Raw genomic sequence first — 25,198 nt, forward strand, 5'->3', positions numbered from 1 at the left:
TGTGATAATTGGCATGCATGTGAAATAAATTTGAAAATACTGGATGCAAAAACCAGCATTTCTTTACTCATCATGGGTGTGCAGGTTGTTACTGTTGGTGAAAATACGCTCAAAGCCTTCAGTTAGTGCAAGTGAGTGATGTACGCCAACAGTAGAGAAAACATGGAATCAATCAGCCAATATTCACTCCTACTGTGGAGTTTTCCTTTTCATGTTGCATACTGCATACAGAGGTAGAGGCATGGCTGAAAAAGCTGCCGTCCTTTGGAGTGAAGATTGGAGAAGTTGTTTGTAAACTGTTGTCCTAATACTAGGTTCAAATGTAAATTTAATGGATGGGGATCAGAGGGGGGATTTAAGTCATTAAAGATTTTCTGAGATGAACAAAAGTGGTTTGATGGCCTTTTCTGACACCTGCCACTGAGAAGCGTGTACATATTTCTGTTTCTTAGCTGAACATGTCCAGTCCTTGCACCAGGTGTGGAGCTGTGTCCCTCAGAGTCACTGGGCAATAGTGAAGACCAAACTTTATGTGAAAGATAGCTTGCCCAAAGTGGTTGAGAATGCTCTGGTACCTGTGAAGTATTCATTCAGATTAGCTTTAGGGCTCATAAATGTTTGTCTTTTGAATGGCAGTCTTTCTTGACTGGCAAGTATTTTATGGGTTTAGAGATGAGAATCTCCCTTCTTACAAATGCAGTGTTTACCAAGTATTTTATGCATAACTCCTCAAAATGAGTCATGAAGAAAGTGTCTGCAGGCATTGTGAATTGGGGGGGAAGGACAGGGTGGCTTTCTGTTTTGTTATCAGTTGAGGCCCAAGAAAATAATTCACAGCTCCTGATGGATTCACTAGCCTCTAAATGGTAACAGGAGAGTTCAATGAACTGTGATGGGACGTTGTCATTGCTAGGCTTCCACTTGTTTACCCTAGGAGCTGCCCAAAACCAATATGACTGTTGATGGCAGTTGGTTTGGTTTGCCTTTTTTTATCTAGCTTTCCTCACTTGGGCAGGGACGTAGCTTCTCATACCACGCAGAGCTGAGGAGAGCGTGGATCAGTGGCAGCACTGGGGGAGATCAACCAGTTGTTCAGAAGCTGTGTGGTTGGATTAGTTTAGGCCACAGGTGAAAGTTTGTCACAGCTCAGCTTTCACTTGCTGTTACATGTCATCTGTGATTTGTCTGCTCTGGGGAAGGCAGGACTAAGCTAGCAGAAAGCAATACTGCAGCACCATAGCTCATGATAGGATATGGTTTGCAAGAATGGTCTTCTATTATGTGAGAGCTAAAATCCCCTGCATCAGCCTCTTCAAAATGGGGGCTGTCCAAGCTTTCCAGTGTGGTTTGCATATTTGCAGTAAAGCTAGCATGAGCGTTATAGTGTTAAACTGAAAAGAGGAACTGGTGGTAGCCAAAAGAGAGGAAGGATATGAGTTAAAAACAGTCCATTGCACCATTCTGCTTTATTCTCATTTGTGGCCATCTAATAGGGATCAGGAGCTGGTACTATCCCAAGGTATACAATGATTTTTCTTCAGAACTTCTAGCTTCCCCACTCTCACACAAGTCTTATGTTTCTTTTCAGAGAGCCATATAGTTGGAAAAAACTAATTCATTAATAGCTTGCAAGGAAGTAGGTGTAGACGGTTCATACTTTCCTGTAAAACCATTTTCCTAAATGGGGAATTCTGTGTTTCTCCCTTCCTCCTCTTCTTCCAGCTTGGTAGAGAGCACAGGTTTTTTTTTTGTTTGTTTGTTTTTGTTTGTTTGTTTGTTTGTTTTTAACTGCAATGTCTTTTTCCTCATCCTGACATCATTTGCTCTCCAAAGCACCATATAATAAGATAAGGGGAAATGGCCTGAAGTTGCACCAGGTGAGGTTTAGGTTGGATGTTAGGAGACATTTCTTTACTGAAAGGGTTGTGCGGCATTGGAACAGGCTGGCCAGTGAAGTGGTTGAGTCACCCTCCCTAGAGGTCTTCAGGAAATGTGTAGATGCAGAACTTTGTAGCATGGCTTACTGGTGGACTTGTCAGTACGAGGTTAAAGGTTGGACTGATTTTAGAGGCCTTTTCCAACCTTAATGATTCTATAATTTGTGCCATATCTTCAAGGTTATGCAATGTGTAAGATGACTGCCACCTTTTCCACTGATTGGATTAGTATTTTTTTCTACTTACTGGTGTTTTTACCAGTTTGTTAGCCACATGCCAGTGTCTGCAGAATCTGTTTGTCTTTAAGTGATATCCATCCCTAGCTTGGTGCTAGAGCTTTAGGGGACCAAACTGCAGTCTGACTGTAACCCTATGGCCATCAGTGAGAGAAGTGACAACAAACCCCTTAATGCAGCCATGGATTTGTGGTATGCTCATCCTTCCACTGCTCCTGTTGAAAATACGAGTGTGAAGGGAGGCTAAGGTAGAAAAAACAACAATATGTATTCGCAGCAAGCACTCTGACTTTTGTTATCTAAATTCTGAGCAAGCAGTGAGCTCTGATACAGCTCCATGCCAGCTCTGAGACCACTTAAAGCAAAATAAACATCTTTGCAGCATGGTCTGATACATGCTCCCTTTAGAGTTGCAGGCACCTCCAATTAATCATGCTGCCTGTGCGAGAAGAGTCTTTAAGGATGAGAGGACATTGCTAGACGTGATGGTCTGATGGAGGGGTGGGCACTGCCTCAACATTAAGGCTAAATGGGCTGTGTTCTCAGCCGAGTGAGCAGTGGCAGACACTCCTTGCCTTTCCTTTCCTCCTAGGCGAGAGATATCTTGTCTATATAGAGCAAAATCACAAGCTTTAATGAGCAAAGCTCTTGGTTCTGGTTAGCAGGCTATATTAGTGGTGTGGGGCAATGCTCAGTGTTGTGTATGTTTTTGACTAAAGAGCCTTCCTTCCTTTGTGAAGAATATGCTTTTATAGTGTAGCACAGCTGGCTAGATCTCTGCCATAAATCTATGGGCTGACCAAGCTGAATGACTTCTTGAAATGTTAATGAATGAGATATGACCAGCACACTGGAGTTGGGGTATCTATGCATACTGTTCATGATGAGCAAAGGGGAATCTCCTGCTCCCTGTTTGGAGTGTGCTTGTCGTTATGTGTCAAAGGCCTCAGCTGTGCATCTCAATAACCATGCATCCTTTTGACTTTTCCTCTAATTCTGGTGATATTAAGGAGGGTGGCATCTTTAAGCATTTTATGAGCTTTAAGAATTGCACAAATCATGCAAAATAAATGGAGGAAAAAAATCAGCATACAAAGAAGGTTTCAGTAACAGAGCCCAAAGCCAAAGACAGTCTTTGCCCCAAGAGATTTAAAGTTAGAAGAGATCCAATCCAAAGCAGGGGTGCAGGATGCCAGAAGTGAGGGGAAGGGTGCAGTGCAATTTTTGTGGAGACATATTTGTGTTAATAAGCAAATGTAGAATGTGAGCTTACATATGCTCTGGGCTTGAGAAAATACCCTTGTGCAAGGTTTTGTCATTATTACACTGGTAGGGGAGGAGGCGGTTCATTTGTTTATAAACAAAAATGAAGTAGCTGTGTTTAAAAATAAAATTTTATAAAGTAAATTAATCTGTGGAGACTTGGTCCACTGTGCAGAGAAACATGAAATGTTTTCAGACCTTATTTTTCTTGAAAACTGAAAAAGATGATTCTGTAGTGTGTACAAATGCAGAGCTATGTGCCTGAACCAATATGTCAAACTGTCATGTGGGAGATTTGGTGAAAAACATCTTGTCCTAGGGGAATAATTTTAAACACTATATGTAGGTTTGCTGCCTCATAAGAGATCATTACTCAAATCTATTCCCTCTTATGGTAGCTTGGCCTCTGCTTAACGGGCTCAGAGTGAACAGAAGCCCATTACTGCATCCTTTAAGAGTGGTTATCGGGTGGTAGAGGGGGAACTGATCTCTGATCAGGGAATATAGTGTTTTTGGCCAAATCATCTGATTTAGCCTTAACAAGATCAGTAGCAATCCAGGAGCTTTACGCCTGGCTGGTCATTGAGGGCGGGCTGCGGCGGCCAGGCCCATGCTGTGCAGGGCGGATGGGACTCAGGGCAGCGCCGAGCCGCGGCTGAGGCTTTGTCAGAGCCTGTGAGGAAGTGTAAGGGACAAGCCCTAAGGCAAGTGGCCGTTCCAGGGATCTTCACCTCCTGTTTGTCACTCTAATCTCTCAGTAACACTGAAATGTAGAGTGGAACCCCTTCCAAACCAGACCTTTACCAGACTTAATTGCGCACGTTCAGTCCCTGCTTGTCACTGTCTCGTTTCTTTTGTTGTTACTGGCTTTGGCAAAAATTAGAGAAATTGCATGAGCTGCACCTGAAGAGTAGCATAAACTCCTGCTGCCTCTGTGTAGCATCTGCAGTCGTGTTGGCTACAGACTGTACCTTCCTCAAGTGATCTTCTCTCTTATGAGAGGATGCATGTAATGTATTATAGCGCTGCAGGTGAACTCATTTTTAACGGGATTATTTTACCTAAAAGTCAGGACACATCTGAGTTTGTGTAGTGTTTTTTTGGGGTTGTCACAGTTAAGAGAATGTATTTATTTTTTAAAAATGCGCATGAAGATGCTGCATGATGGAAAAGGCTTTATGAGCAGCTTAATGTGGGAAAAAGGCAGTGAGAAGAAAGCTGGAAGGAATGGAAGTATATATATGTAGTGTCTTCAGGAATGAGGAAAGTGTCAGGATCTAATCTCACTAAAGAGAAATGTGTTATTCCTGGGCAAATGTGAAAAACCTGTCTGCGGTGTTCGCACTGAGTTTTCTGGTCCAGAAGAAGTCCTTGTCTTCTCCCTGTATCTTCACTGTAGCCTGGCAATGCATGTGACAGCAGCAAGGCTCCTTGTCTGCACTGGGGCTCTGTTGTGTGTTAGTAATCATGCCTTCATTAACACTGTGTAAACAAGCAGCAACCTTTTTTTTCTGAATTCATGCATGCCTTTGCAAAATAGAGCAGAACGAAAGAGCAGCTTCCTAAACGTGTAAGGTCATAGCAAAAGGATAAAGGGACATGGGAGTAAGGCTGAGTGAGAGTCTTTTACTTGCGCTGTGTTTTTCTGGTTTTGTTTTTTTTGGGGGGACTTAGAGATTGAAATGTGTTTGTATGGGTAAAGCCTGTTCAAAAGTTTAATGTATAGCTTTTGCCCAAAAGCAAACTTTAATATTAAAAATCAAAGCTTTTTAAGTCACTTGGGAGTGTGAAAGCATCTGTGCATATATACGCTGCTGTAAAAAAGAGAAACGTGTTTTGTTTTTTTTTGTCCTAACTGCTAAATAGAATTCTTACGTTTGATCTTACGTGTTGCTGTAACTGATGAATGCTACAAAACTAGTCAGAGAATACTCTGAGATATTTACCTAGAACCTACAGTTTGTAGCATAATAAATACATTTGTTAGAATATTGGAAGAGCACAATGGTGTAAGGAATGTGAAAATGACCAGAGTTAATTCACTTCAGTGTTCAAATAAATGTTTGTAAATATTTTTTTTGACATAATCACCCAAGTCTTCCAGATGTTATGGCTGGCTCTTGGAAATGCCTGTGCACAAGCTGAGCTAATAATATTAATCAAGCCTCATGCTAACTTCCAGGGCATTCAGTGATTATTGCAGGAACTTTCTCTGCTGTGAGCAATTTTGCACAGTTGGCTGGGATACACAGTTGTGTGTGTTTTTTCTAGTTTTTATCTTCTGAAATACAGAGTATGGGTTGTTGCTACACACAGGATAATGGGTAGGATGGAGTGTTATGATCAAGATAAGAGGAAGGAATAGTTTCCAGTGCTAGGGATTTAAGCTCAATACTTGCAGCGACTGGCTTTTAGGTCACTTTTAGGTCGCTTTCAGACTGACCGTAGCTTTTCTCTCTTGCTCTGTGTGACAATAAGCCACCACCCGAGGGAAGGGCAAATGGCAGCATCGGAGAAATGTCGCTGCAGCTGAGGGCAGCTTGGTTGGCTTTGCTGTGCAGATGGGTGTCATCCTGGGACTGAAGGACCTGCCCACCACCAGAACCTGTAGGGGAATGCTCTAGAAGAGAACGACTATAGACAGAGGATTCAAAATAGGCAAGAAATGGGAAAAAGTAAATAATTCATGAAGGTCAGTGGTAAAGGTGAAGAATTCATGTGGTGGCTGAGCCATTTCCAGACTCTTTTTGATCTTCGGACACTAGTGCTTTTGGTTTCATGTCCTCCATATGAACATATTGTACAATGTTTTAACTCTGATCTCTACTTCAACATTTGCCAGCAAAATTAACTGTTTTCAAGTGGCACACACAGTCCTGCAAACTGGGTAGTTATATAGCATCTGTCCTGCCTTATGTCATGCCACATCCTTCAGTTTGGAGGAAGTCTCCACCTAGACTGTCTCTAGGTCTTCGGTATGGAGAAGGCTCTTACTACAAGGGTATTGCTTGTACAAATAACACTTCCAACTTTCTCGGGGTAGTTGCTAAGAGAGGCAGTTGTGCAAATTATGTTTAAACGTAATTTGTGTAAAAATTCCTTGCTTTCAATTAGGTGTACTTCATGACTGACAGTGATTTATCTGAAACTTGGCAACTGTGAGGCAATGAAGTGATGACACCATCTTGCATTATCCGACTAATTTTAACCTGCTGAGTCCCATCAGTCTCTACTAACAATACCTCTCAGGACTGTGTGCACCGCATAAAGCGGATGCTGTGACATTGTTGGTTTGAATAGGACGGAGAAACAGCAAGGAAGGCTGGTGAAACAGATCTGCTGGGAGAATATTACTGTTGTTACTGCTTGTCCAAAACAAGCATCAAGTGATATCTTGTGCTTAAGAACATGAGTCTCATCAGGTGGATCAGAGCAACTTTCATTTTTTAATACAAAAGGTTTCTCAGAAAAGCATCATAGCTTTGCCAAGTCAGAAATATGTTTGAAAAAATTAATTCACAGTGCGTGTTTTCTGCTGGACTGGCTTTGAGAAAGCTAATGCCAGTTTAAGACTAACTCACTCTCTTCCTTTTTGTTTTGGATTTCAATGCATCATTTTCTGCACTCTTAATGAAAGACCAAGACAACCTGAGCCCTTACATAATGGTATTGAGTTAGCACTGATTGTCACTGTCCACATGATACCTAACTTTACGAGTTTAGGATTGGGTCCTGCTCACCTCATACGTGGATGTTCCTCAAAGGATGGTGAATCCTGTTTGTCTCTGTGGGATACATTTTGCATTGATTCCTTTATCATTAGTTTGCTTATGGATTTTATCCACAGCAAGTATTTTAAACATAATTTACAAGTAAATAAGCATATCTTTTTTATTTTTTAGATACTTCTGGTATAAGAACTTCCTCACTTAATTATTGGCTGAGGACCTGGTGCTCTCTGTGTGTCATTGGTGTCTGAGTGACGGATGCAGACATTGCTGCTCGTACCAGCAGAGCATGGTGGAATTCCAGACCTGTCTCAGCAGAGTGCCTGGACATGTGCAGCCTGGTGCTGGTCTTGGTCTGGGAATGGGCTTTCTCTGCTGCTTCTGTCGGTGTCCCTGTGTTCCCAGCTGAAAGGCTGGTCTCTTGAAATCCTACAGTAAGTGCTCCTTGCTAAAACACCACAGATATCCTCGGGCCTCTTGCAACAGCAGTTCACAAGTAGCACTCTTTCCTCTTTTTCTGCAGCAGAGGAAGAAAGCTGCTGTCACAAAGACTAATCTCAAGGCACTGGCTTTTCCTGTACTGAAACCAGCATGTCCTGTACATTCAGGGAGGGAGACCTAAGAATAAAAAAAAAACTGGGTCCATCGCAATGGACCAGAACAAATACAAATGAGAAAAACATTTCCCTTTCTCAGTTCTTTGCAATATTTACTTAGGGTTTTTGTTTGTTTGTGTGTTTGTTGTTTTTCTTTTCTCTGGTTTCCCCGAAGTGGCATCATAATCACAGCTTGGGATTCACTCATCTCTATTTATGCATTAATATATTAATAACGTATCGGTGGATTAGCCCGTGTTGCGTTGTTCCCTGCTCTCCACCATGCCTGCAGGATGCTGCAAGTGCACCAGCTCCACAGCACGGATGTGTCAGTGGTGTGTGAAGGGCCGAGGTTGAAGTACTCCCCTGGGGAGGTAGAAATGCTTGTTATTCTTCAGAGAGGCAGCAACAGACTGTACATGGAAGGGAGGAAGTCTGGGATGTGAGGAGGCTGTGAGTAGCAGGAAAGAAGAGTAAAAGTTAGGAGCCTTTAGGCAAAGAAAGGATGTGCTATGCTAAGGCAGTCATTGAAATTGTGCATTGGTTATTACGTGGAGAACTGCTTGTGCTTCATCTCTGCTAGTTGGTATTGTATATTTATCAAAACTGAGCAAAAAATCCAAAGCCAATTAGAGGACACTGTAATCCATTTTGGGTTTTAGAAAACATCTATGTCCTGCTGGTTTTCATTACAGCAGTAAGTGAGTATATCTACAGAAATTGAAACCAAAACAACACTGTGCTAGGCCGAGGTGTGTAACATAGCTCTACAATTCATTTCTCGGTATGGCGTTATACTGTTTTCAATAAGAGCATCTCTGATTTCCTATTATCAAGTATTTAAAGCATTTTCTAGTTTAAAGCAGGGACTTCTAGGCTGGTTTAAGGTTATTTTTTAAGGATTAATGTAATATCACTATAATTGAGTAACAGAGCTGTTGGGTTCCTGTTTGATATCTGGTGTAGTGGACAGCTAAGTGAAACAAATATGAGTTGCCCCATGAAGTGGGCAGTAAAGTTAGACTGCTTAGGTCTGTGGAACACTGGAAGGACAATGTGAAATAAAATCTTACCGAGGATAACATTCTCGGCTATTTTTTGGCATATGTGGCATGTTCCAGCATCAGCCTCACCCATGCAAGATTCTCTGAGTCTATCAGAAAAAAAAAAATGCCGTGGCCTGCCCTTCCTCTTGCTGCTGTTAGCTCTTTGTGCTCTGGGTGAATATGAATGAAATGGTGAAAGAGAGAAAATGCAGACTGCCTGTCAAGATGTTGCTTCTTGCCTTGACTCAAGCTGTTACTCTGTTTACTTGCAGTTTTTGATCCCACTAAAAGTCCTTGCAGGGGCTGGAGAGGGCTGTCTACACTGGCCGGGGCCTCCTCCCTGTCCGCAGCAGTGGCACTCCTGGGGGATGCATTATCTTTGAGAGGATTTTCTTTTGTTATCAGGCTAGCTTATCCTGGAGGGAGGGCAGCAGCAAGCAGCCTCCTCTGTGCCACTGGCTGGCCAGCAGGAGCCACAGCAGCTGTGAGCCACTGCTTTTCCACCTCAGAAAGCCTTTAAGAAGGACCCCGTAGAAGGGTCATTAAGGAAATGTGAGAATTTACAAGGTGAGGGCTGAATTTGGTGTTTTTTGTTTTGTTATTTGACTAAGAGCAATGGAGGAAATCTAAAGAATTGATTGATTTCAGGGAGGAAGAAGGTGATGAAGGAAAGGTATCCCTGGCCACAGTGGGTGGGAGAGAGGGGAAGGTACATGGAGGCAGGCTTTGAAGGTGACAAAAACGTTTTTGCAACAGAAGATTACTGAAAGTATTAAGAAGGAAAGCAAGGAAAATTAATGGGTAACAGTGAGAGCAAGTTGTGAGCACATGGTTATATACTTGGTAAGCAGCATTTTAGCTACTTCTCATATTAATTGTAAAGCACAGAGGAAAAAGGCCTGGGACATTGCTAAGGGTTTTTAGTTAACCCTTTCGTTTTCTATGCTTAACAGAAACTAACAGTGGCTGAAAAATCATACAAAAAATCTCAAAACAAATAAATTATCAGAAAAATGTTGTCATGATATTGCATTAAAACAGGTAAGTCGGGAAGCGTGTACTCATATGAAATGACGAGGAGAATGACTTGGAGGATACAGTAAAGTTCGGGGCTGGTTCTCTGCTTGGAGAGGCTTCAGCGTTGCTCTCAGCTAACAGATGGTGCAGGGGGTAAGGACTCCCTGTTATGCTGTAGTCCAGAACACGCATAACTAATTGCGTGTAAATCCAGAACATCCAGCTGTGTTGACGGCTTGACTTAAAGCCAGCGCGTGCAGAGCTGAACAGCTCGGGTGAGGAGCGATGGGTGGGATACAGCAGCGGGGGCGAGGATGGGGCATGGGCACTGGGCGAGGTGGGCGTGGGACCCCTGCCGGGGCTGCCCCTGCCCAAACTCGTGGCCGCCGGCGCCCCGCATGCTGCTGGTGCAGGTGCACTGCACGGTTCTCATAACACTCTCTCTGTGAACCCTTTCCAGCCCACGACCTTCCCCCGAGCAAGACCTCGGCGGCGGCGCAGACTGGCAGCCACTTGCAGTGCCTCTCGGTCCACTGCACGGACGACGTGGGCGAGGCGAAGGGCCGGACTGCGGTGCCGACGTGGAGGTCCCTGCACTCGGACATCTCCAACAGATTTGGGACTTTTGTGGCTGCCCTGACTTGAACAAAAGAAATTATTTTTTTTTTCGTCTTTTTAATTTCAAAGGGCCGCTACTGCTAGGTGGACTATTTTTCTAGGTTGGTACCTGCTTAGTGGCGTATGGACTGGAAAGGGTTAATTTAAAGTAAACCTCAACTTTTTTTTAATCTTCTGCCACAGTATGTTACCAGTGTTAACCCTTCTGCAGTTAGCACACTTTTGCTTAAGATTTTCCTGCTAGACCACTTTTTCCCATTATTCTGTAATCTTGGCATACGTTTATAGATGAGGCCTTTTCCTTTTTCATCTCAGCGTATGTCCAAGTCACGTATGTCATAATAAGACAAAGATACTACTTCTCCTCCTCCTTTTCTTCTTTTTTGTTTTGTTTTGTTTTGCTTTGTTCAGTGCTTATTACAATGGTAATCCTGAAGAACAGCAGTTCAGGAATAAATGCCAGTTAAAGTGAAATTGTCATCATTATGTTATATATTGACACCCAGCTTTTGCCAGTCACGTACAAACCAAACAATTAATGCTCTCTTGAACATTCAGCCAGTGATCCTACCCTTTCTGAGAAAATTGTTTTGTTATTAATAATGTTCAGCCTGCACCTCCCTCCCTCATTTGGTCTCCATCTCTCTTTGCGAGGTGAGGACAGGGCTTTGTTTGTTTACTGTTGTGAAGCCCAGATATGGAGCTCTGTCATGAACGGGCTGCTTCAGACGCAGCCTGGAAAGGCATACAGATGTGTCTCTAAATAAGTCTAACAGGAAGTTTATCTAGTAGTGAATCGTCACTATATTCTCCACCAGACACCCAGATTGCAGTAGCATTTTCTTCCTCTGTTTCTCACTTTGAGGAGTGAGGGGTGCACGTGCTGCCGAGCAGGGTGTGCAGCCTTGCGTGTTCTCCGTGGTGTTCCCAGAGTTGCCACTTTATGAACTGCTGGAGGAAAAAGTCAATCCCCCCAAATCCATTAAACTCCCTCTGTGTTGCTCTTAGCGTGCAGAGCCGTGTCCTGGCCACAGGAGCATGTGTGCATCACATGCATTTATCTGTGGGAGCTGCCCCGGCTCCCACTGTGGCTGTCCTGGTGCGGTGGCAGCAGGTGAGCAGTAGGGACAGCACAAGCAAGGGACTATGTGACCCAGGCCGGTCAGGACAGGGAGACTCCAAGTTAGACCCCCCCCAAAACTCAGCCTAGGCCCTGTTTATGCCATGCATGTGAAGAACAGTATTATTAGATGGACACAATAAAAGGAAAACCATACTTTCCTGGTCTTGATAGATAATACTCATTTGAGAAGAAAGCTGGAAGCAAACCAGATAAAAATACAAACGACACGATGATCTGACACTCCTCTGGTTTTACGTAACACTGTCTATTATTTGTGTATCCTCTGTTTACAGGGAGTGTGAGCAGTCCCACCCTTGTTCAGGCCACCCTGGCTTCCTTTGCTCCCTGAAGCTTAGTACCATCACTGGGGATTTAGATTTTAGCTGTGAAATAAAAGTCGGACTCTGGAATTATTACTTCTCCCATGAATTCATAAAATGTCCCTTCTCAAGGGAGAGTTCTAAGACTGCTTTGTGTTTTTAGATGATTGTGTTGAGCCCTTAATTATTTTGAAGTAAGGTTTTCAATAGACATCAATGGGGAGGGAGTTCTGCCTACAATGCTAGTGGCACAGCATAGTCTGAAATTCTCACTCTTGATCATAAGTGGCATCAGAAAAACTCAAAGTGTTTAGAAAGACAGGAGTTCTTTCTTGTTATTTGAATGTGCTCTTATTAACCATGCATGGATTGATTTCCTTTTATGGTTCTGGTCAGTGACATGATTTTGGAAAAAAAAAAATGGGGTTTTGGACCTTGATTTTTAATATTACTTTACTTTTTATCAAAGCTGGAGCTCCCACTAGGATAGGGATTTTTGCCCATCCCAAAGCAATTGACTATGGAGTCGCCTTATGCCCACTTGGTTTGGAACAAAAAGATGTGATATTTTGTACTTTTTATAGGTGTGTACGCTACTGAAAGTTCAGAGCTTTTCCTTGTACTTGCAATAAAATATCACTGTCCCTGGTAAAATATCTCCTGGTAGAGTAACAATTATCAGATGCCACTCTGGAGGATGCTTCTTTGCCTGTGATTTCTTAAGTCCCAGTTCATCAAAATAAGTGTTTAACTTTAAGTCCTGTCTAGCAAAGCACTTGAGGATATGCTAAACTGTAGGATTTCTGTATCTGGGGTAAGTGCTTTGGTGGATTTGGTCTGCAGTTGTAATCGTTTTGTTTTAGCTTGTGCTTGTTCAAACTAGGTGTGTCTTGGAGTAAACCCAACAAAACACATGCCTAGACATACGATACTGTCTTTCAGCACTTACAGCTGAAAATTTAGGAAGAGTTCATGGTCTGATGGCATTCCTCTACCATAGCTCAGGCCTGATGGCTTACTTCTTTGTTTTTAGTTTTTCCTGCTGCATTCAAGAGAACAGGTTTTTCAAGCTTCCTCAGGTCAGGGATGCACACCCTGTGCTACCAGAAGGAGACCTTTAAATGAATGCTGGATCAAACACTTCAAACTTTTTTTAAAGAGAAATTCTTCTGTAAGTAGAAATACATTGAATCAGTTGGTCTTTATACATCCTTTTCTTCTGGTGTGCTCTCTGCAGCTTGTACTTCTGTTCTGGAGTTGTTCTCGTTCACTAGGGCTTTATTTTTTCACTTGCTTATAGGAGTATAAATTGGAAACAATTCCATAAAGAACAATGGAATTCTAAGCATTTAAAATATGAAATGAGGAGAGGTTGGGGTGTACTGAAACTGGGGGGCATATTGTCAACTGGTCAGCCGCACGCTTGGGAAGTGCACGGGGCTGGAGCTCTCTGCAGCACCTGAGAGTGCTTCCACGTCACTGGGACTGTTGGGGCTGTGACGTGAATGCAGCAGGTGGACAGGGTTTTTAGATAGAGAGGAGTTAGAAACAATGGTTGACCTTCTGCTGGGCCTTATTGTCCATACAGTTTTGCTAAATAATATGGCTATGTGCAGTCCTTTTGCTAAGCTTCTGTACGTTCATCTTGCTGAATTCAAGTGATGTTACCAACTGAGCAAAAGGAGAAGACAGAAGCTCTACTTGGACTAGCTGTTAGCAACACAAGTACCAGTGTGTGCTTTTATGGTTTCTTTGCCTCTTGCCAAAGATCAGAACAGACATGGTACATATGATGGACGAGTACAAGCATAACTTCATGCTCATAACCTGGTGTATTTGGTACTGACAACATACACAGAAGGCTAGAGCTTTATCACAAAGCTTATATTGCCTTTGGTGATTTTACTGCTCTCATTTTCTCCATTAATTTGACACGAATGCACTGTTTTGTTTTTTTGTTTTGTTTTGTTTTTAATCTTATTTTATTTTTAACGTATATAAAATGTCAGCATAGCACTACATGGTAAGAATTGAAATTATTTAATTTTGGGAGTAATGACACTTTCAGCCAAAGAATATTTGAGAGCTGTAGTTAAAAACCTGTTGTGCAAGAGGTGAGTTGTGCTCTTTTGTGGAGAGGGAAACTGAGGCACAAATGTTGTCCACCTGAGCTGTGTCAAAGGCAAATCCCATGACAGAGCTGCGCTATAACCTACATTTGACCTCTGGCTCATAGCCCTCATCGCTGAGCTGTTCTGAGCTTCTGCACAGTGCTGGGCTTCTGAGGACGGTTTGGTACAATAAAGAGGGACATATAATGAGTTACAAGTTCCGCAAGATGACTGCATAAAGCCAGAATAATTTAAACTTGCACCTGCACATCATACATGGCTTCCAGACAGTGAGGGTGTTATACTAGGAATTCAAAGATCTGTGGTAAATATTCTGCTAAGATATGCAGAATCCTTGCTTTATATTTTGAATAGCAGCTAAAATAAGGGCTCCATATTTATTTTGGAAAATTCTCTCTGTCTTGCCCAGTGTTTTTGGTTCTCACACAGCCCTGTGCTGTAGGTGCTGGTTTAACTGGGAGGTTGGAAGTTGCCTGTCCTCTGGTTCTTGGCCTTGAAGGCTCAATTTCCTCCTGACCCAGGTTGCTGATCTTTTTGGTATATATTAAAAGAAACTCTGTACTTATTCTTTAAGTTAAAGTGTAGTAGCAAATTGAGCAAAATATCTTTTGCATTTAAATTGAAATATCTCTTTGCCAAAAAAAAAAAAAAAAGAAGGGGGGGAAGGGAGGGAAGAGTAGGCCTTATTTATTAAATACTCCTGATAATTTTTTCCAGGCCATTTTTTCATGGGGTTAATAGTTCTCTGCTATTCTAGTTCAGTTGTTAGGAGCATCGGTGAGAGAGGAGTTAGACTCATTTTTATTTTGTTATGGTGAATTTCATCAAATATGTAAGGATTTCATTGTGTGATTTGGGTGGAAGGGAATGAACATCAAAGTCGTGTCATCCGTGTCATTTAGGGAACTTTTTCAGATACTGTATTTAGATGTGGTCATTCTAAGGCTAGTTGACCTTTCCAAAACAGGAAATCAGTCTGAAAGCTTCCAGGAACCAATGATAAGGCAAAATGTTCACACATTTCTTAAAGAAGGAAAATGTAATGTGACCGCAGGTCACAAAATACTTAAGCGGGGCGTTTGCTCTACTGTTGGGAGGGAGGGAGGAGGTGGGTGGTGGGTGGGGAAAAGCAGACAAAAATAAAACAAACAAAAAACAACAACAACAACAAAACAACCGGTAAAATTTGATTTTTTTAAGCTGCAGTGTAAGGTTTTCTCAAATACTAGATTCACAGCTGTTCAATGGATGGTGTATAAGAGCATAAGCCATTTTTATAAAATTGTTTCTCCTTTATTGCTTAAGGCTAATGGAGAAAATAGTCTAATTTTGTCATAGAAATTCTCTGTTAAAATTGTTGGTTTGAGTCCATCCGCTCATAGATTCTGACTGATGAAACTGCAGACGCTGATTTCTAGCAGTTAAAACTTTATCACTATTCACTACCCAAGAATATTACAGCTTTAAAACAGCCTTAAGCAAAAGGATGTTATTTCTTTGTTCTAAATTTGGTTCATAGAAAGGAAAAAAAATCAAAACACTGGTAATCCGTACTGCATAGCAAACTCTTCTGAAAAATGTTATTGCACATGTAAAATATGAAAACTTGACTCTGCTGTGTGTTAGGCAATCCTGTAATCTTTTTTTTTTTTTTTTTTTTTTTTTTGATTCTTGTTAAATTCATTTCTTAAATGCTTGGTTGGAAGACTGTGACAATAGCTCATGAAATTGAGTGTTATTTTTCTTTTTTTTTTTTTTTAAATATGTAAAGTGCAGTCTTCTGTATTCATGCATATTGTACATATCTGTATATGTTTTACTGAGCAACTAAATAACAATAAATATGATGTTAATGGTGGCTATTGTATATTTCATATTGTGCTTTTTTTTTTAATTGTGATAATTGGGACGAATTTCACCGGTGATCTGGCAAAATCCTCACTCTAACAATTGGCTTCTTCCACTGATACGGCTTCCACCCAAAGCCAGATTATTAAAAAAAACGTGGGGATACAATCTTTTCCTAGTAACTAGGCTAGGAAGATTCCTAGGCTTTGCAGATTTCCTTTTTGAATGCAATGAAGTGCACCTTTTCTACTCTGGCGCAGTGACAGCATGGGCAACAGGGAGTTCTTGTTAGCAGCCCCTTGGCCAAATCCTGCCTCTCAGCTTGGGTGTTTCTGGTCCAGACCGACACAGAGTGTAGCAAGGTTGGATCTAACTGGTCTAACTAGAAACATCCTTTTAGCTTAAGTCACTTCTCCTATGTGCTATTACAGCAATTCCACGAAGTTTGTTGAGCTACCTCACCTGTAGTAAAGGTCCTTGATGAAGAAATATAAACCTAACCAGGACCAACAGCAAGTCTGAAATTTGGCAAGGCTCTTCCCTGCATTTGGAGGATCACTGATTCTGTTCGTGTAAGATGGAACACTGAATCTTTTCGCAGGACGTCTTCTGGCAAGATTTTGAGTTAAATTCTATGAATGAAAATTAAACAGGCTAGAGGTCTTACTAAGATTCTAAAAAAAAAATCCCTTCGTCTCTCAGTTATTCAAATTTCAGACTCTTTAATCCTTTCATGTTGCTGTGAGCTTTCCAATGAGTCCTTCAGGAGAAATGTCCTATGGTATTTTCCAAAGGAAAAAAAAAACAAAAAAAAAAACAAAAAAAAACAACGCAATAGCCCAGGCAGTGTTCATACATGTTTTTGAACCAAAGAAACACCCTTCCATATCTTTCATGCTCAGTGGAAACACAAAGAAGAGTTGGTTGTTTTTCTTTTATTATTATTATTATTATATTTTGTGTTTTGTTTTGTTTTTTTCCAATTTGCTATCACATTCAGCATGAGTTGAGATTCAGAAAACCATACAGTGCTGAAAGAGCAGAATCATAAATTTTGGTGTGCAATGTGACAGGATGAGCCAAGGTGTCTCCCACACAGCTAGTGAGTTGTTCTTGCATCTTACCAGCATTTCTTTATGCTGATTTAGGTATCTAGTAACAAATAGATAATTCATCAAAATATAAATAAAATAGCAACACACTGTAGTCCATATAATCCTGCTGCATTCTTTCATAACATTGAAAGCACAAATGAAAAAATAAAAGAAACTGTTTTGAGAACCACTTCAAGTCAGTTGAGGGAGAAAGCTTCACTTCATGCTTTTAATATTCTTGAAGGGACTGAACAATTTGTGGAAGAGACATGTAGTCTGTTTTAAAGATGAGGGCTTACTTCTCATTATTTTGGCTAGGTATAGAGGTAACAGAGATGTGCTAACCTTGGCTCTAAAAAGCTGTTTCATTTTTAAATGCTCTCCCATAATAAATCTGTTAATTGTATGTTAGCTACATTGCAACTCTAGCTTTAAAAATAAATAGCTTGTTTACTTGTTTCTATGTACAGCCCTTCTGAGAAGTAAAACTTGTGTTTTCACAGCTTTTTGCTCCTTGCTGTGTAAGCAGTGTGCCTGCTTTTCCCCAACATTCATCTCAAGACCATAACTTGTAAGTTTTTATTGAAATTATTTTTTTCTTTTTGGTTCTTAGTGTTTTTTAAGTTTGAGCTTCCTTTTGATCCAAAGAGAGGAAACAGCGTTCTTGGAGGCTGCGTGGCTCCTTCTTCACAGCTGAAATCCCCAGAAGATGAGCGCTCCTGCTCTTTCTGTGCAACCCAGTTTCCCCCCAGGACCAGGTGCATGGTTTTGGTCACAGGGAGCTTCTGGTGTTCCTCACTCCTATCGATTGCCCTTGACTTCTTCCCAGTCCTCCCATTCTAAAAGAGATGCTTGCATGATGGCGACTCTGCAGGGTTAAGATTATTATGCTACTTTCAGCTGTTTGGGTATTTGGGACATTCCAATGCAATTTCAGTCTCAGCTACTTTGCCCATGCACAGTCTTGGGGTTTTCTGGGCTGTTCTGCTCACCTCAGCATCTCCCCTCTCTTTTGCAGCATTTCTCTTTCCCTTCTTGTGAGCAGAGGCTCTGAAGCTTGTCTGGAGGAGATGGATGCTCCTGCAGCCATGCCTTGCGCCAGCTCTGTGCTGCTCCGCCCATCTACTGGGTGCTAGGAAAAGCCCCCATGCAGCAGCTTTCTGGCTGCAGAGCCCATGCCCTTCCACAGCTTGTTTAATGCACTCTTGTTTCTTTTATTTATGTGGTTATTTCACTAAAATGGCCATAAGCTCTGTTAATAGTTGGATTCATGCAGCCCCTCAGTACACATGATGGCTGTTCCTCAGCTAGACCTGCTTGCGTGCAAAGACTCCTCTGCTGATAGCAGCTGGAGCTGCTCCACCTGCAGCCACAGTGCTCCTCTCCAGTCTTTTCCTGGCACTGGAAAGCCAGGAGGAGCTTGCTGTTCATTGTGCATCGAGTAAATGGATGAACATAAACTGATTGATCTCTGATTTCCTACTTTGTGCTGGCCTTACATGTCGTCTGGTTGTGTTGTGACCTCTGCAGATGCTGGCACGTGCTTGCTTACCTAAATCACTTGCCTTCGTGCTCAGTGCTCTGTGTTCAGAGAGGAGATTCTGGTCTCAGTGTTAAGCAAGCACTACAGAAAAGCAAGTAGCTGGTTAGAGAGCTTTTGTAGTTCTTGCTCTCCTAATCATTGCTCCCTGTGCTCTGAGTCTGTGCTGAGAGCTGAAATCTGGCTGTAGTATGTCTCTTTTCCCAAGTCATTTAACTGACTTAATTATGTCCTTTGAGTTATTTTTTGCATGAGGCTTTTGAATTCTTGTCACGGAGGAGACCCTATAAATATGTATTGCATGTTCAGCAGTCAGGGATCTGTCCAGAGCGCAGCTGGATCCAGTGTGCTGAGATCTGCCCAGCCCCTCTGCAATCACCTGACAGTGATAACAGCCTGGAAAACAAGTGGCTGCGTGGCAGTTTGTGCAGCTCAGCTTGTGCATGGAGAATGCACGTGCTTTTCTGTGAAGACTGCTGCAAACATGGCAAAAGAACTTGGCCCTGCTTTGTGACTATTTTTTTTGCCATTAGGAGTTAAAAGTCATTAGCCTAAGGAGCCCTCAGGTCTGAACCATTCTGGGCTTTGGAAGGAAAACACTTGTCTGATCCAATGTGGAGCTGCACAGAGCAAAGATGAAGAGATGCATAAGGCTTTGTTGTTTGTGGCTTTCTCTTTTTCACTCCCAGAGAGTCATTTAAAGCCTTTTTCCCAGGTTGCTGTCTGTGCTAACTGCTGAGAGACTGCTGCTGATTTTGTGAGAGCATGGCAGAAGGCACAGGTTTCCCTGGAAATGGGAGTAAATAAACACAGGAATTAAAATTTCTGTGAATTACATTCTTGCGGCTGAGAAATGTTAGAAGATGGAGTTACGATGTTTTGCTTTAATATGAATTGCGTACTTCCACATATCTCCAAAATGCCTAGCTGAGGCAGTTACTTTCCTGCTTGGTGGCCACATCTGGTAGCCTCCACAGCCAGTTTTAGCTTTATGTTCAATATCATCACATACATTTTTCTTGTAAAAATATTTGAAAACTCTTTGCTCAGCTGAACTCTGTAATGCTGTGCCTGCTGGGCAGAGGTGGAAATAGAGGTGATATCTATTCTGAGCTTTCCTTTTTTTTGAAATGTTGCAGAGCTTATTAATGATAATGCAGAAAGTGGAGGTGATGGGACCTGAAGAAAATAATTTAGGCCATCTTTGGTTAATTAGTGCAGGATTGCTCGCTGTTCTCTAATTCCCAGAGCTCTGACCAGAACAGCTAAAACTGAGAAAGCAGTGGGGATGCATTAACCTTTTGTTTTAAAACCAGAAAACAAACAAATGAACAAAGACACCAAAAAAACCCAAGCCTTTATCCCTAGCTGTCAAGTGGGGATAACATTCAGCCTGATGGAAGGGGAAAAGATCTCTCCAGCTGTACAGCCTGTGTTGTAATTGCTCCACCATGTCCTAGCACCCCCAGACAGTGGTGGTACGCTGCCAGAGCCCCGCTGGGCAGCTCCTGTGGCACCCCCGGCTGCCCCTGGCTGGGGGATGGTGCTTGGTGCTCGGCACGACACGGGATGTGGGAACGTGGACCCCTTCCCATTCTCGCTTCGCCTCGGACAAGTGCTCACCACAAAGCCTGTAGGCATCACTCAGCTTTATTATTTCCAGCTTCATCTTACGTGTGTCACTACCTGTAAAACTGGCACAAGGGAAAAACTGGAAGCCCTAGCTGGCGGTTGCTGTGTCCTTTGGTGTCAAACGTTACTAATCCGCAGAGAAAGAAGCAGTTGAATTGGCAATCTATGTTTAAAGTTGAAGCATTAATTTCAGCCTCCTTCGAGAAGGAGGCTGAAAACTTTGGTGTTATGAGGGCATATGTCCTGATGAAATATCCTGAAAGATTTGTAATACGTTGGGGTTAACTGGCAGAGAATATTCAGTGCTGAGCTTCAGGAGGTGGGAACTTTTCTCAATTTCCTTTTATCCTCTGTAAAATGCCCCCTCTCCCTTCCCCCTTTCTTCCCCCCACCCCTTTTTCTCTTTATAAAGCTGGAATTCTTCCAGACTCTGCTCTGGGCTTGCAAGAAAACTTTACTGTGTAAATTTGCTCTTTGTGTTGGGAGTCCTTTGTTTAAACAGCATTGTGAGCTTGCTGGGGAGGGATGGAAAGAGGGGGAGCTGGGAGGAAGAATTTGAAAAGCCCTGACCCCTGATGAATAAAATCCAGCACATTAACACATTCTTCAATAAATTCATGATTGCAGATAAGGTGGGAGTCCCCAGGGCTGGGCTTTTCATTAACCCCCTGCTGGCTAACCCAAACAGACTGCAGTGTTTTGTTAGCGGGCTAGGACAAGCAGACCCCTTTTGTGGCGGAGGGGCTGAGCATGCATGGGGAGATCTCCTATAGGAAACCAGGTTACAAAATGGGACTCTATTTCAGAACAAACTCCTTTTGGTTAGTTTGATGAGATTACAGAAGGGAAAAGGCTTTAACAAGGGGCTTATTGAAGCTAAGTAACTGTTCTGAATACAGTGAGGACCAGGGCAGAAAACATATGATTCCCAAGTAAATAGGAGCCTCTACAGTATGGCCAAAACAGCAAGGCTGGACATGCTCAGAGCAGTTATTGTGTGGCTTGTGGGAGCTGAGTGCACCCGAAAAGTGACCGCTGGCTGTGGATGCTCACCCAGCACACCCACACTTGAGTGGGGTCGGGCACCTGCACGATGTGCACAGTGCAGATGGCACCTCGTGTGATGTTTCAGGCTTTGAAACCATACTTGTGTTTCTTGTTTCTGATGGGAAAGTTTAGCTAGGGAAATGGTTTGCTTTTGTGGAGACTTGTCCCCCCAGAAGCCTCCCTTCCATATGAGGTAGGTCTTCTGGGTTGTTTATTGGAATATTTACATTTCAAAAGGGTCTGAATTCTGTGGCTTTGCTCCCAAATCTTGTTGTGCCAAGCAACTCAGCCCAAAGAAATGTATTTCAGGATGAAAAACAGAAAAATCACAAGTTTATCTCAGTTTCTTCCTGCCTGCTAGCAGTAACTCTGTGCAGGTTGTGCCCATGTCAAATGACTCCTGTCCCTCAGAAGCAACATCAGGTATTCTGTATGTGATGCTGCACATGGAACCAGTTGTGCCATGCGGTGCACCCCTCCTGCTGAGGACGGCAGCCTGCAGGTCTTGCCAGCTGCTAGAGGCAGCACTTCTGCACCAGGGCACTGCAGTCAACACCAGTACTGCCGTATCCTGCCTTCTGAGTTTGCAAACATGACTTTGTTCTAATGCAGCTGTTTGGTGGGTAACTTTATTTATCTAAAATATATAACTTCGAGTTATGTCTAAGAGATAGCAAGATAACTTGCTGCTAGGAGAAGGATTTTCTTATCTTCCACATAAGACAGTTCCTCTCTCTCAGAGGAACTGATAATGTTTCAGACCTGATTGTGCTTCCGGGCCCATTGGCATCGCATCTCCTCTCGTGAATGTAAGGAAGCACCACACACATACATGGTTTATAGAGAGAAGAGCAAAGAATGAGCTCTGCGTTCCTGTAAACTCTCTGCCTGGGTCATGGGCACGCAGGCCCCTGTGTACAGAATCTTTTCCTACAACTCCAGGGAAGCCAGTCTCTTCCTGGGGAGGCCCAGCAGAGTGGCAAGGCTGTTTGGGACTCTGAGCAATTTGGGTCAGGGAGATCTTGGCTCCCACTGTGCCACGGCAGGTCTGGGAGATGCTGAGTTTGCATTGCAGCAGTGCCTGCACCCGTATATTAGCTGGGTGAAACCTCAGGCTTTGTGTTGTGCTTCTCACCTGCTCTGCTGGCATTATGAGGGAAACAGCTGGTGATTTTCACCTGAGATCCCGTATAAGCTAATAGATGTCTGCTGTGGCCTTCTCTCCCAACAGCACTGTGAGGAAATAGTGTGGGCTGCTTTTCAGTCTGTTTTAAACTATTTAAATTTCCAAGGTTAATAAAGATAGAGAGACAAGTATTATATTTTTAATTAAGTCAAGAGATTTCAATTTATGAACCCTCAAGGTATCCATGATGCAGTGAGACCAGGACTTGCCATTTTCCCTAGTTAGCATCTGATGCCCTCAGTGCTGGGATCTGCTGGTGTCTAGCACAGTGCTCTGCACAGGTTTTGGCCTGGAATAACCCCAGTGGCTCACACCCTGTGTGAACAACCTCCTAAATGTGTTTGCCTTGTAAACTTGATACACCTTATCAGCGCTCGTGCTCACGAGCCTTAGTAAAAGGCAGTCTATTGTGTTGAGAGGTTACTGCTGCTTCAGTGCAATTTAATATTTAACATTGCTCTATCTTATTGATGAGATGCACCTGGAAGAGGAAAAACTCGGTTGTTTCCTTCAGGTAGGTAGAAATGATCAGCTCATGCTCTGGCCATGGGTCCCTGTGAATTGCTGCTCATTTGCCTTGTGCCAGACTGATGGGCATTTCTTTCCAAATATCCTCCAAAGCTAGCGTTGCTGACCTAGCAAGGGAATTGGGTTTAACATTTTGCACACTAGGCTGTGAAAGGCTGTCATGTTGGACTGGGAGGAGCAGACACAGTTCCTTCCCATGGAAAATGCATCTGTTCCCTGCATTTCCTGGGTCTCTGTGCTGCAGCTGAGGCACAGCGGGTGTTTTCTGCTGTGCACCCTGCTCAGGTGAGCAGCGCTGTGCCATGCTGGGCATGGGTAGGAGGGGCCGCTCAGGTGTGTGACACTCCCTCCCCCCTCCATTTCCACTTATTATTGCAGACTTCGCCTTGTAAGCAAAGCTGATTTGTACATGTTGGGGCTCATGCTCTTTATCCCTCCAGCTATGTTCATGTGTTCATGCTCCACAGAGGGCTCAGCCGCTTGGAAAAGCCCCGAGGGCAACCGGTGCCGAGTGATAGGGCCCAGGTGCTGGGGCTGAGCTCAGCAGTGGGGGGCTGCGGAGAGGCTCTTTTCAGGGTGGAGGTCAGGGGATTAATCTGAAAGCCAGGTTTGTGTTCTTTTCTCCCTAGAATAATTCAAGTTCAGCTCCTTTTGGGCCAGGTAGCTCCCCAGCAGGCCTGGAGTGATGGCTGTGAGGCAGCGGGAGCCGCTCGTCCTGGCAGGATTTCCACTTGGGGCTGGCTGCCCACGCAGGCTGCCCACGTGGGCTGGGGCTCGGGTGCTCTCTCTCCCACGTGGCCGCAGCCTGCTGCAGCTGGCCCCGATGCTGGCCCCGATGCTGGCCCCGCCGGTCATGTCCACGTGCAGCTCTGCCACCCCACGCCTGGGAACTCAGAAGTACCACATGGTGGGGACAGCACAGGTGGTGACTGACCTGACGATTAAGGCATTTTATCTTAATGTGATAGCTGGTAAGAAGTATTCCTTTTTCCATGATGTTTGATGCAAAGATCAGGCCTGGAGAGCCACGTGGGTCTCGCACAGCTTGCAGGGAACACACCCGGTCGGATCCCAGCAGGGCTGTTGGAGCTTGCGATGGGGCCAGCTCGCTCTTTAAGCTCTTTGAAGGCTGTTTGTGTTTGGTGGGCTGATGCGTATCAAATGCAACCCAGCTTCCCACTGTCTGCTCTGTTAGCCCCTTGGTATTACCCTCTGAAAGATAAAGCACCCCCTCCCCAAATTTCTGATTTCACACTGATGCCCAAAGCATTCTTTGGCAATTTGACCCCATTGTATTAAAGTAGTTAAATTCCTTAAGCCTGTGCTTCTGCGAATATAGTGGTAGTATTTTTTACATAAATATCAGCATGGCAAAGCACTGGATACCTGGCTATGTCAGATCTGTACCAGCAGTGGTCCTGTGAGACTTTGAGACAGCAGGAAAGCTCCTTTAGGTTGCAGATGTGCCCACGATACAAACACACAGGACGAGGAAGCTGCTGCATGTACCAAGGTGCTCTGACATCCCTTGCTGCCTGCAGCACTGCTGCAGCTTGCACAGCTGTGTGTCCTAGTGAGCAGTCCTCGTGCTTTGTGTGTACAAACACCACCTGTATAGCCCAGAGTTGGGTGTGGACCAGCCACTGTGGCAAAGTGGAGGTGAATGCTGAAATGTGCAAACAGGAGTCATTATTGCAAATTCCCTTTACCTTTATGTTGGATCTAACTGAAAACACTCTGGACACCCTATTTCAGTGCACTATGGGACTTGACTATTGGACCTGGGCTGGAAGCCCTTTCTGACCCAGGAATTGCCCACAGGGTCCAGGGGCAGCCTGGGGAAGAAAGGCGCTAGGAAGGAAAGCAGCTTTGGTAAATGCAATAATTCAATTGTTTGTTGCTAAGTGGGAGAGCTGGAGCAGAGATCTGTAACAGTTCTGCATCTGATCTGCTAGCCCTTGCTTCAGAAATTACCCTGTGTGATGTAGTCACTTGTGAGTTAAGATTTAGTTTCAAATGTCTTAAGTTATTATTGATGCTTGAAAAGGTTACATCTGCAACTCATTTTCTATGTCATTGACGTTCTTTTCTGACAAATAATTTCAGAAATATGCAGCAAAATGTTTTGGCCCACAAATGCTGCAGCTCACCAAGTGTGCAGACCACATCTTTACACATTTTGTAAGAAAAAAAATCTTAACTCCTCATGTGCTCTTGCAGCTCTGCCTTCCTCAGCAAGGCATGAGGAGGACACAAAGCACGTTTTCCTGACCTGGCAGTGCCCGCATGGGTGGTGTGAGGCATGGC

The 25,198-nt window shown here is 43.4% G+C and overlaps 1 protein-coding gene across 3 annotated transcripts in view; it reads left to right on the top strand.

Moving 5' to 3' along the window:
* Positions 1 to 25,198, top strand: part of MN1 (MN1 proto-oncogene, transcriptional regulator) — a 108,967-nt gene that overhangs the window by 25,928 nt on the left and 57,841 nt on the right. The window contains exons 2-3 of one of the 3 annotated variants that reach the window (XM_035340155.1): positions 9,079 to 9,373; positions 10,284 to 10,419. The exons of 1 other annotated variant lie outside the window; for it this stretch is intronic. In XM_035340155.1, the coding sequence (XP_035196046.1) occupies positions 9,079 to 9,326 (248 nt within the window). In that variant the 3' untranslated portion in view covers positions 9,327 to 9,373; positions 10,284 to 10,419. Of the gene's footprint in view, positions 1 to 9,078; positions 9,374 to 10,283; positions 11,758 to 25,198 lie in introns of those variants that run through there. One more of the 3 variants, XM_035340157.1, reaches the window with a different exon arrangement.

Source organism: Oxyura jamaicensis, chromosome 15 (genome assembly GCF_011077185.1).
Source record: "Oxyura jamaicensis isolate SHBP4307 breed ruddy duck chromosome 15, BPBGC_Ojam_1.0, whole genome shotgun sequence".
Classification (NCBI taxonomy): domain Eukaryota; kingdom Metazoa; phylum Chordata; class Aves; order Anseriformes; family Anatidae; genus Oxyura; species Oxyura jamaicensis.